This window comes from Trachinotus anak, unplaced genomic scaffold (genome assembly GCF_046630095.1).
Source record: "Trachinotus anak isolate AG129_WGS33_773 ecotype Australia unplaced genomic scaffold, CSIRO_AGI_Tana_v1 ptg000025l, whole genome shotgun sequence".
NCBI classification, from domain to species: domain Eukaryota; kingdom Metazoa; phylum Chordata; class Actinopteri; order Carangiformes; family Carangidae; genus Trachinotus; species Trachinotus anak.
In genome coordinates this window covers 14811146-14823430 of record NW_027273876.1, presented here as the reverse complement: position 1 = coordinate 14823430, position 12285 = coordinate 14811146, and the positions used below count along the sequence as shown (strand labels likewise).

General features: G+C 44.5%; 3 protein-coding genes across 3 annotated transcripts; 2 read left to right on the top strand and 1 right to left on the bottom strand.

The window, feature by feature from the left end:
- Positions 1-393: 393 nt before the first annotated feature.
- On the top strand, positions 394-3543 carry pgp (phosphoglycolate phosphatase). Its single transcript, XM_071463167.1, has 2 exons — positions 394-1303; positions 2394-3543. Exons 1-2 carry the CDS (start codon positions 709-711, stop codon positions 2717-2719), a joined length of 921 nt encoding a protein of 306 aa, XP_071319268.1. The 5' UTR covers positions 394-708; the 3' UTR covers positions 2720-3543.
- Positions 3544-4036: 493 nt separating this feature from the next.
- On the top strand, positions 4037-8235 carry bricd5 (BRICHOS domain containing 5). The gene is made up of 7 exons (XM_071463004.1): positions 4037-4205; positions 4501-4638; positions 4736-4885; positions 5043-5150; positions 6512-6662; positions 7760-7856; positions 7995-8235. The coding sequence occupies exons 1-6, from the start codon at positions 4152-4154 to the stop codon at positions 7852-7854; spliced, it is 696 nt and encodes a 231-aa protein (XP_071319105.1). The 5' UTR covers positions 4037-4151; the 3' UTR covers positions 7855-7856; positions 7995-8235.
- A 125-nt stretch (positions 8236-8360) lies between these two features.
- Positions 8361-12050, bottom strand: mlst8 (MTOR associated protein, LST8 homolog (S. cerevisiae)). The gene is made up of 8 exons (XM_071463003.1): positions 11915-12050; positions 11461-11512; positions 11200-11362; positions 11041-11116; positions 10770-10922; positions 10553-10677; positions 10138-10301; positions 8361-9038 (listed from the first exon to the last, which is right to left on the bottom strand). Exons 1-8 carry the CDS (start codon positions 12041-12043, stop codon positions 8920-8922), a joined length of 981 nt encoding a protein of 326 aa, XP_071319104.1. The 5' UTR covers positions 12044-12050; the 3' UTR covers positions 8361-8919.
- Positions 12051-12285: the final 235 nt, after the last annotated feature.

Genomic DNA, 12285 nt, shown 5'->3' with positions numbered 1-12285 from the left:
GTTGTATGTCATCGCCCTCTCTTTCTCCCTTTGCCCTTTTCCCAAATCTCAACAGGGTTGTTAGACCAACCTTTGGTATTTTTCAAAGATGGTAGAGTTTTCATTTTTCAGAAAGTCTGATGCTGAGGTCTGTGGCTTGGATGTAATGGCAATTAGAGCTGCAATGATTAATCCATCAGCCACTTGAAGGGGGATCTGCAACTCTTTTGATAATTAATAAATTATTTGCTTGTCATATTGCAGACCAATCAAGTATTTAACTGAATAATAAGCACATTATTGACATTTTTGTAATGAAAATAATAGTTAGTTGCAGCCCAGATGGTTAGACAAGACTGACATCACCTGGGACTGGACCGGAAGCGGGGCTGGACTTCTTCGCTTGTGGCTCCTGTGCCTTTAAGCCGGTGCGGAAGTAACCAGCAGAATTAATGCAACGTTCAGAGGAAGAAGGTCAGGACTGGTCAGGTCTTCCCTCTAGTGAATTACAACACTTCACTTTTTTAGACCAAACCAGTTATTACTTACCACAGAGCCAGAGCTTGGCGTTTTTATAGACAGGGCTGCCGAACTTTATGACAGCCGTAACGTCCGGCACTTCGGTCGGTCGGTCGGGAAAGCAACGCGCGGTAACGGTGACAGAAATTTGAGGCGTTTCATTTGAAACCATCCAGCGCGTAACGGCTCGGTTTCCCTCCGTCCTCCGCGATGTCCGGGTCCAAATGCACACGACTGAGCGGAGCTCTGGTGAAGCAGCTGCTGGAGGCGGTGGACAGCGTCCTGTTCGACTGCGATGGGGTCATCTGGCGGGGGGACCAGGCCATCCCCGGCGCCGCCGAGGTCATAAACCTGCTCAAGAAAAATGGGAAGAAGGTCTTCTTCGTCACCAACAACAGCAGCAAGACGAGGAAGATGTACGCCGATAAAATGACGACGCTGGGGTTCAACGTGACTGAAGATGAGGTGTTCGGGACGGCGTACTGCTCCGCCATGTACCTGAGGACGGTCTGCAAGCTGGAGGGTAAAGTGTACCTGATAGGCAGCAACGCGATGAAGCAGGAGCTGGAGGCGGTGGGGATCCAGCAGACCGGGGTGGGTCCGGATCACATATCCGGGAAGCAGATCGACTGGGCCAACGTGCCTCTGGACCCCGAGGTGAAGGCGGTGGTTGTCGGCTTCGATGAACATTTCAGCTACATGAAGCTGAACAGAGCCCTGCAGTACCTGACCCAGCAGGGCTGTCTCTTTGTGGGAACCAACAGGGACACCAGGCTGCCTCTGGAGGGGGGCAAGGCCGTCCCAGGTAGGGATACTCACCGGACACATGACAGAGGATTAAACCAGATTAACACACTAGTGAAGCTTTTACACACGTTGTGCCCTCACACTCAGACGACTTTGCTGAAAATAAGGCCTCATTTTGAATTTGTAAGGTCATCAGATTCAAATGAATCACTCATTTTGAGGATAATCCCGTGTCAGGAAATAGATACCCTGCAAGTATTTCCTCATTTGTGTGGAGGCTTGGATGGAGGCACGGCCAGAGAGCTGAGGCTTATTACTAACAGTCTTCAAGACTCTCAAGAAAAACCTAGTGAAAACTGAATCATGCTTAAAATGCCAAATACATGTAAGATGCAGAACTTTTCTTGTGTGTACGTAAAAATCCTCTTAAGTCTACTTCCTGGAAAGTCTTTATCCAGGACACAGTGATGTGCTGATGTATTGCAAAAACTGAAAGAAGTTTTGGCACTTACCTGTCTGACCCTGTTCCTCCCACCTGATCTGACACATACCAAATGTCAGATATTAAAATGCTCTCAAAACCACCACTTTAATTTAATAATTGGAATTTAGATTTTTATCTTGGTGGGAAACTTTCTGACTGGACCATAGACTGAGTGAGCCTCAGCCTTGTCAAAAATCTGAACTTGACTGATGTAGATGCTGTGATCTCAAGAACAAACAAAAACAAAATTTACAGATTTTTAAAGGGGCACTACAGTATGGTCATTTTACTAGTCCTGAAGAGTTGTATCATGTTATCTGTGGCTCTGGATGAGCTTTGTCAAGTCTGAATGATGTCACTAGGGGATATCTTGGACTGGTCTCTGGGACTTCAAAATTTTAAAGAGAAAACCAGGGATATAAACTCTGATTATGGAGTTTTAGTGCATGACCCATACTAAGGACTAAGACTCATCATATTACTACAGCTTTTGTTGCATCAATTTTGACCATCCTTTTTTATGTGTAGTAATTCAAGCCTTAAATGTCCCTGTGAGGAGCTTCAGTGGTCACAGGAACTCTGATCTTTCTATCTCATCGATTTTCCTTTGTAGAGTTAAATATCAGTTGATGGCAAATTGCTGACTCTCACTCCACCCCCTCAGGTACAGGCTGCCTGCTGCAGGCCGTCGAGACAGCAGCCCAGCGCAAGGCCCAGACGGTGGGCAAACCCAACCACTTCATGTTCGACTGCGTGGCCTCCCAGTTCGGCGTGGACCGCGAGCGCTGCCTGATGGTGGGCGACCGCCTGGACACAGACATCATGCTGGGCTCCAACTGCGGCCTGAAGACCCTTCTCACCCTCACGGGCGTCAGCACCGTGGCAGATGCTGAGGCTCATCAGCAGAGCGGTTGTGCAGAGAGGCAGGGGATGGTGCCAGATTATTACGTGGAGAGCATCGCAGACCTCCTTCCAGCTCTGCAGGGATAAGACTGCTGCAAGTCTGTCAAGACCGAAGAGTAGCTATGTGTTAGCCTAGCTGCTGTAAACCTGAGGAAATTTCGGGTAGCCTGTCACATGCCAGGGTCCTTTGTCTTCTGAAAGGGAATATTTTTCACTCAGATTCAAATCATCTCTGTAACAAAGTCACAACTGTTGCGTGACAGAGGAGGCAAAGACTCTAGAGACACTATCCAGATTTTATCAGCACTAATGTCTTTTATTAAACTATTATTAAAACCTGCTCATTTTACATAATATCAATGATTAATAACATCAGAACAATGTTTTCCAGTATTGTTTCAGTGTTTAAGAGTGTTGCTGAAAGAGAGGAGTGTATGTTCCTTTTTTTTTAAAGTACGAAGAGAGGTGAGTGTACTTTAAAGGCTCTTATCCTGTCTGTGGTGCAATGTCCCCTTAAGCAACAAGGAGTCAAACTCAAGAGGGGAAATAAGCACACAAAAAGTGTCACAAGTACAGCGATACGTGTGTGTGTTCAGGTTCAAAAATAGCAGGCAGAGAATGGGCCTAAAATGCACTGAACTGGGATGACTTGAGCTTTGTGTTCCTTTGTGTATTTTAACACCTCAACAGAACGTGTTCATATCTGCGCTTCAGACTCATGGGAAGGTGCAATGCTATCCAGTCCTGTCGTCTGTGTCTGTCATGTCAGTTATTATTGTAACAGTATGACATTAATGTATGATCACCATCCACTTTCTGACTTGTCTTCAGGAACAACATCACCTCTGCCTCCCAGAATCACTCAAACCAATGCTCACGTCTGTAATAAAACATGAACTGTCTTCACTAAAGCAGCCTCTGCTCTCTGTGGCTTTAAGTTCAAAGTGAACACAGCGAACCTCGCTCTAAACCCTGTGCTTAAAGTCACCTTGGGCTGTCATCGGCTGGATGCAGCAGCAGTTAGAAGCGCATATCACCTCTCACCTGATAAGAGACTTTCCGAGCTGCGCCTGCCTCGCCTCTTTGTCCATTGTCTGGGCCTGGGGAGGGCGGCCAATTCCTCTCATGTAAGTGTATGTTTGACTGAGGGAGAACAGAGTCGATGGAAAGATGGGTAATGTTAGAGAGGCGCATTAAGTCATATCAGGCAGGGGAGACATCAGAAAAGGGAGGAAATTCCAGGAAGAACAAAACTTGAAAACTGGCAAGAGTCAGAGTTTTGTGTGAAGTGGGTGACTGTTTTTGGAGGGGGAACAGTGGGACCAAAGGAGGAGGAGGAGGAGGAGGAGGAGGAGGAGGAGGAGGTGGAGGAAGGGAGGGGGGGGTCTGAGGTCCATGGGGACAAAGAGAAGCTGGCCAGGTGAATCAAGTCTCAGTGAGCGCTGGTCATGATCACAGCTCCATGCCGATAGCTACGAGAAGGGAGCAGACTGAGTGAGGAGCCGTCAAGGGACACAGGATGGTGAGGTGCTGGAAACATTCAGAAAACCATCTGGAGGAAGAACAGTGCACGGTAAGTACAGGGCTTTAAATCCCTTTGCGTGCGAGGGGTGACGGAAGGAAGCTGTTTGGTTTTTGCTTAATCCAGCTTCTCCTCTATATACCCACCAGGCACTTCTGTAGAACTGGCTGGGAGTTCCAGATGTTGATTTAAGTCCCAATTTCAGCAGCAAGATTTGATTTATCACATGAACACATCTGGTGGCTGCCCAACCTGCTACAGTCTGATGTTTTCGTCCTGTGCTGAGATTTTAAGTACTTTGTAAACAGCTCATCATTGGTTCTCGTGTGTGGTAACCTCTCTTCAGGATGGGGGCCCAGCTGCGTCCCCCCAGTCCCACTTCCCCCACAAGGCATTCTGGGTCAGCCTCTCAGCCTCTCTGCTCCTGGTCGTCATTGCCCTCGGTTTGACGGGACACCTCGGGCTGTCGCAACCCCACTCTCAGGTATGATGCAAACATCACCCACTGTAACCACCATATTGCCCCAGTCTGTCTTTTTTTTTTTAAAACTTAAAACAGTAATCAGAATGTGTTTATGCAGTCTTTACAGATTGTGAGAATCGCAGTTCCAGATCAGACTGGGGTTCTGATCAACCAGTCAGCCGTTGTGGACCAGAAGAATGACCTGGTGACCTTTTCTGTGACCTCACCAGCAAACCGGACGTCCACTGTGCTGTTTGACATCAAACATGTGCGTACAGGTGATTTTCACTGCTTGTCATTCAGGTGGTTTCACCAGCAGTGATACGAGACACACATTTGCCTTTTGTGACGGTGTTCACGGTGTGATTTATGAACCAGCTGAGAGACATGAAAAACGTGCCTGACTGTCTGCTGCTGTGTTGCAGGGTTTGATTTGTTACAAGCCGGTCGAGCAGGACAGCTGCTTCCTGCAGAAGATGGAGCAGTCTGACTATGACAATGTGCACTCCCTCCTTAATGACTCAACACACAAGGTAAACAGGCTGTGACATTTCGACACATGAGAACCGAAGAGTCGAGTTATATAACAGCGAAGGGTCTCCCTCGCTGCGTTCAGGATATGCGAGACTACAAAATGCATATTAAAGAAAAAGAAAGCTTGGGTTGCCCTTTTAGCTGTGCCAGCTGTTTCTAAAGTCTCTGCCTCGCTAATGTGTGAACTGGCATTTCTGACTGTGGCTCATAACTTTATCCACTGAACCAGGACCCGCTGGGTTTCATTTGTTTTGCATGGCTTCCTCGCCACTCTGTACAGAGAGGGAAGCGAAGCATACAGGGGCTTGAAGAGCCCGTGGAGTCTCCCTCTCTTGCCTCCACGGCTGAATTCCTCAGCACATCTGATCCCTCCAGCCCCCACAGCGTGCCCTGGATCTTCTTACAGGGGGCTACGGCAGCCAGCCCGAGCCCTGGAGCGGGGCACAATGGCCACTCTGTGTGAGGGCTCTTTAGCCTTTAAGACTCCACTTGGATTCAAATACAGTCTGGTGCACTGGCCAGTCAGGGAGGGGTTGTGTGTATCTGCCTGGTGGCAAATACCTGGACAGAGCAGAACATTGATGTCCACGCTTTGACATACTGTGTCTGAACTGAGGTTTTGTTGTCCTCATATGATGTGTATGGAACTATGTGAATCTTAATTTGTCATGTGACAACAAGAGCAGGTGAATGGCCGTGCTGTAGTTAAGCAGAGATGTGAGGTGGGACCTTGCAGGTAAACTGAGAGGGAGCTCTGTTTCTCTGTCCTTATCATCTCCTTGCACAATAGCCCATTTCCCTCGCATCAAAAGCTGCTGTGGAGCCTCCAGGCATTTCTGTGATCCCGTCCGGTGGTGTCACATATCTCACACCGCTCCTCGGTATTCAAACCTAGCTGCTGATTGCCGTCATTGAATCTACGATAGGTGGGATAGGCCCGTATGGATGGAGAGTAGACGTGGATTGTCTCTGTGCTGCTGAGGCACAATGGTCATTTTGGGTCTTTCACAGGTGAGGAAAAGTGGATGTTACGTGACCCACTCAAGCACAACAGCACTCTAAAGTGGTTCACTATCGGAGCCGATCGGAGGCGTAAAGTGGTGCAATTACATACGGCCTTTGTGACGAAGAAGAGCGCAAATGTGCAGCCGCGTTGACCTCATCAGCAAAGATATCGGCCTAATGGCAGCTTGAGTTTCAGCCTTGGTTTTCCCCTCCATATCTCCATGGCTTTCACTCAAATGTATCCAAATGACCTCGTCGCCGTGTTAATAAAATGATACTCCAGCTCAGGAGTTTCTAATCTTTCTGTTTCTGTTGTGGATTTTGTGTTGAGATACTGTGATACTGTCCTCGGCAGAGTCACTTCCAGCTGCCTGGGAACGAGACCCAGAGGCAGACAGAGTTCCTGGGGGTGCTGGCGGCCAGTCAGGTGGACGCGTCCATGCTGGAGGGGCCTCTGCAGGCTCTGTGTCAGGACAGGTCCGTCCACTGGACCAGGAGGGCCAAAGGTGAGAGCAGTCAAACTTAAAGAGGATTGTCTTTACATAAACATCAGATGATGTCATGTAAAAGAAAACAGAAAAACATCCCTGAGCCGCATTCTATCACTGGTGATATCTCGTTGAAGTAACATCTACTAAAAACTATAAAACTACAACTGCGGTGCTGTTATTGTACATTTTTTTTAGCCTTTTTAAAAATTAGACTCTACATTTTTGACCTGTTTTTGAAGATTTAGGAGAAATGAATGAGCACTGCCAGCCTTATCCTTTAAATCCTGGTCTTACAACAACTTAAGGAAACCACATGTGGTTTTAGCTTAACCACTGATTTCTGAAATGCCGTCACAAAGATGTAGAACTCTCCCTGTCCACAGAGAAACAAGTCATCCTGATGATTATTTTCTCGATTCATCGTTTTGTCAATAAAATGTCAGAAAGTGGTGAAAAATGCCCATTGTAATTCCCCAGAGCCCAGGATGACATATTATTTGTTTTGTCCAAAACCAAATGATTTTCACTTAACTGTCATAACTGATACAGAGAAGCAACAAATCCTCACATTTGAGAAGCTCAAACCACACAACTTTTGGCATTTTGGTTAATCAATTATTAAAATCTTTTTCAATACTAACAAAGTACACAAGGTCATATTTAACACTCAGGATACCCTTGTCAGGACCCACACAGGCTGTGCATGGACACTTTTTAAAATTAGTCAGCTGGCAACTTCATAATGAAGCAAAGTGTCAGGCTGAAACTTAACCCCAATCTATGACTCACAGTGACCTTTCCACTGTGGCAGTAAATGGCAGACTGAAAAAAATACTGTGAACTTAACTTTATACTCACTCAACAACTAGTACATGTGGTGCTGAGGTCAAATATGACATATTCTTAGTAGCGTAAATATCATATACTTATCAGGCTGCTCCAAATTTGTAAATATTACAGAAACAAATGCTCATTAGTTTGTGACGGTGACCTATTTTGTGACTGGATTATTGCCAGGAGAATTTCTGCTCCGTCTCCATTGTGACGCTGTGTTTACAATAATCTGTATGTCATCAATAGCTTAATCAGCCTCTCTCTCCCCTGTTTGTCAGGCCCGGGCAAACAGAGGCTGGTCTACTTCTGCATCGACATCTGCTTCCCCAGCAACATCTGCGTGTCTGTCTGTTTCTACTACCTGCCAGAGTGACTGTGTGTATTCAATTCTTTTCCTCCCAGCAAAAGATCAGGGAAACAAAGTTGTCTTTTTAGCTCTCCTTCTACAAAAAAAAAAAAAAAAAAAAACACAGAACAAAAACCAGCTTTGACTGTTTCCTTTGTGCCATACAGCCGCCAGTAAACCAGTGGAGCAGCCAGCCCTTCCAGTCTGTTTCCATCCTTCCGAGAGAGAAGAGATGGAGACAGGCTGTCATGGTTATCGCCAAAGCCCCATCGTCACTCCCTTCATGTCTAATACCCTCTCTGGTGGCACACTTCAGAGATTACAAAAGAAAGATCCCCCTTTTTTTTTTTTGGTACATGCCTCTAATTGTATTTCCTGTAACCCACTACTGCAGTGTAATTATGTGTAACCATTCCTGTTGCAATGTGAGTGTTTTGATCTGCCCAATAAAAGACTGTTGGGGATTTTTTTTGCCAATTTTTCTTCATTAGAGTGAAAAAAAAAGAAAAAGGAGGAGACAGACAGAACTCAAAGACAGTACGGACTTGTCTTTACTGTGCAACCATTTTCCATCATTTACTCTCCAATCCACAAGGGATCATTAAAAATAGTTTACCTTACAACTTCACCTTGAATGAAGAGTATCAAATGAATTATACATATCACATGAGAGATTAATTCATTCCACGGCTTGTCCAAGCACAAAGTTGATGTGAATAATATGGTCCTTTTGATACAATAAATATGGTGTACTAAAAAAAACAAAGACTTGACATTGGTCTTGTTTGTGCACAGAGTGATGAGTTTAAAACTGTGTGGGGCAGCTGATAAACACTACCGCATATTTCCATCAGACTTCAACCAATTTCTATAATTGCATACTTACAGGCATCTGGCAGAAGATCATTAAGTTCAAACACAAGCCTCTGCTTTCTCAAGATTATGATTTCAGGGAAAACTGACGCCGACAGACATACACCTTCTGAGCATTGAGTCACATCTTCTTAAGAGTCTTTATGTCTCCTTTGCAGTGACTGTCTGCTGCCTCTTGTCACTTCATCTCCTTCTTCCTCCTCCTCCTCCTCCTCCTCCTCAGCCCAGCACACTGTCATTGAAGGCCAGACACACCACAGCCTTCTGGTGGCCGCTGTATTCCCTCTTGATCTCCCCAGTTTCCACACACCACAGGCGAGCCAGGTTGTCTGAGGACGCTGTAAAAAGAAAACAACTTTAAATTCACCTCAAGGCAAATTTTTAACCAATAATATGTTATGAAACCTGTCCCTGCTCTTTCTCCTTCTAAAAGGCTTATATCACTTCATCTGTTACCAACTATTGAGCTGGATTTATAAAAGAGAAAACCTCGGGCAAAAAAGTTTTTATTCCATGTATCCCCGAAGTAGCTTCATAATGACTGTCAGCTAAGTCTTAACACTACACATTAAAGATTACTCTGACAGAGCTGAGCACCCAGTTTTAGCTTCAAGAAGTCACTCTTCACAAATTCAAAAAATGCATTTGAAACACTCACAACTAATACCACTACTAATTTTTCTACTATTAGTACTCTGAGTCACACACTCTCAATCTCTCCATGTCTTTGCAGCTCCATACAGTCCACATTCATGGCATCTGGTTTATTGGTATGTGGTGTCCCCAGGGTGAATAAAACTGAGACTGTAAAAAGTCACTGAACACACAAGTTACTAAAAAGTGAAAGTACTCTTTAACTGCAAATACATGCAAATGGATTTCAAATCTCTGTGAGTCAAATCTTGTTTGATATTATTTTAGGAAATGGGGAGATTTTTAAATTTAATTCGTATTCCTTTTAACTGTTGTTTCCAAACAGACTTAAAAGATGCCACGTTCTGGTCAATAGCCTGCGATGCCAAACTTAAAGGGCAGCAACTGTATGACTCTAAAATTAAGTCTGTATTACAGTGATGTCTGGGCATTAAACCTTTGTAATTGTTATATCTTTGAAAATTTGCCTCATAGCAATTCCTGTGCAGAACACTTGTCCTTCAGTTTGGTCTTTTTATTTTATATTTCTATGTTAGACATTGGATGTTCAATATTACAGAATATTATAAGCTTCTCAAAAATGTTAATGTTTTAGAATTTTTCAAAACTCTTCAACACTGGGTCTTTTAAGACTCTGGGTTTCCTGTGTTCACGCCTGAAGGGAAGCAACACTGCCCTGATTTTAAAATAATAATTCATAATCTCAGTATGGAATAATTTTGATATAACTGCACTGACAGTGCATTGCAGTGATAACCCAATTACCACAACTCATGGACTGACCAGTTACAATATACTGGGAGTCTCCAGAGAAGGCACAGTCCCACATCCAGCCTCTCGACGTCTCTCCGGGATTGTTACTCTTGATGCTCAGTTCAGTCATAAGTGAGAAGTTGGTCGTTCTCCAGATTTTACAGGTCTGATCTGCTGAGCATGTGGCCAATAGTCTGCAGATGACAGCAAACATTAAAAGTCAATATCATCAACATCAGAGCAGAAAAATAGCTTTTTTTTTAAATAAATCAAGCAGACAGTTGTGAAATATTCCAAAATTCAAATTTTGCACATGAGATTTTTCTAAAGTAAACAGGGCAGACATGGTAAAAAATCTGACTGAAGTTTTCCAAAGCTACAGTGGCATTACTTGTTATTGGACAGATAGGGCAGATAAGGTCTTGTAGAGAAGAAGAGCACTCACGTTGAATCAGGGCTGAACTTGCAGCGGAGAGAGTAGCGGTTGTGAGCAGGGATCTTAGTTTTGGGAATGAGCTGAGTCACTTCATCTCCGATGCCTCCAGCAAGGTTCCACACATAACAGTTTCCCTGTAAAGCAGAACAAAGGAGGCTGTTTTAGTCGTAGAATCTGACTTAACACTCCACAATATCGGAACTTTCCGGACTGTTTGGGTACTGACCGAGCTGTTGACTGCTGCCATGTAACTGGCATCTGGGTCAATGTGAACTGAGTTGATTGAGACCTCAGGCTCAGGAATCAGCTGTTCATTGTGGTCAGTCTTGAGATCCCAGATATGAATCACTCCACTCTGGTCTCCAACAATCAGCTCCGCCTGAAAACCAACACTGAAGGTTTAACTGACATTTTCCGGCAGTAAGCGCATTCTAAATGACTTACAGTAACATTAGATTAAAAAGACCATCAAATGTGACTAGTATTATGTCCCTTACCTGGTTAGGATGCAGGCACACGCAGTTGATTGGGGCATTGACTTGGAAAATCCTCTGACACTGCAGATTTCTTGACCTATAGGATGAGCAGGGATGAAGGTTAGGTTTGATGATTGCAAAGTAAATAATACACAGGTTAGTGAGCTTGCCCCGCAGTACCTCAGATCCCAGATGCGAGCCATACAGTCCTCTCCTCCTGTGTACATCCAGCGTCCATCTTCATGAAAGCCCACAGACGTGATGTTCTTGCTAACTCCATCATAGTTGATCACCGGGTTTGGGTTGTTGGAGTTTAGGTCGTACATGCGGATGTGCTGATAACCTAAAAAGCAGAGTTTAAACTTACTGTGAAATATAGCAGCTCCAGCATGACATTAATACAACTAATGAGCCAAAGTATGGAAAAAAATTTTGACCAACCTGCTGCCGCAATCATACTCCTGTCAGGTGTGACCTCAAGTGAATTTACTTGCTGGAAGCAGATGTTCAGGAAGTGGTTTGTTTAGGTTATGTCTTTAACATTTTACAGCTTTGTTCTAATTTGTTAACTTGAACAAGTTTCTCTAAAGTAGAAGGACACACCGTTGTGATTCTGATATCTAAAGACAAATCTGGGAGCAGCTTCAAACAAAATGAAAAGAACATGTTAAACACAGCAAGGTCCATATACGGAGTGCCTGTTGTATTATTTGATGTTATTTAATCAACTCAAATGATCAAATGTCAGCTGAAACTCAAATTTTGTTATCTTCTCAGCTTGGAGTGACACCTGTCTCCTCTTATAAGATCTAAACACTATCAATCAATCACTAAATACTATTACAGTGTAAATTCTGATTTGGTTTCACAGCAGGTCAGTCTGAGTAAAGGATACAGAGTCCTGGTGCTGGACTGTCCTGGTGCAGATCCCGCTGTGGGCCTGCCAGAAGCGGACAGTATGGTCGTATCCAGCCGTGGCCAGAATGACCGGGTCGCTGCCCACCGTCCCCTGGTTCACATTCATGCTTGACTGGTGCTAGTCACCGCTCAGCCTGAACCTGTATGGAAATGTAGGAGACAGTTAGCTAGCTGCTGAAGTTTTCTTACCGTCGTTACATGTCAACTTTAAACAGGGACGTGGTTTAGTTATTTTCAAGCTGTGCAGATAAAACATTTATCTTAAAAGGTGCAGGCTAACGTTAGCAAAGTAGCCTAGCTTTGTTTACGGGCTATGCAATTTAGACAATTTGCTAACGTATCTATTAA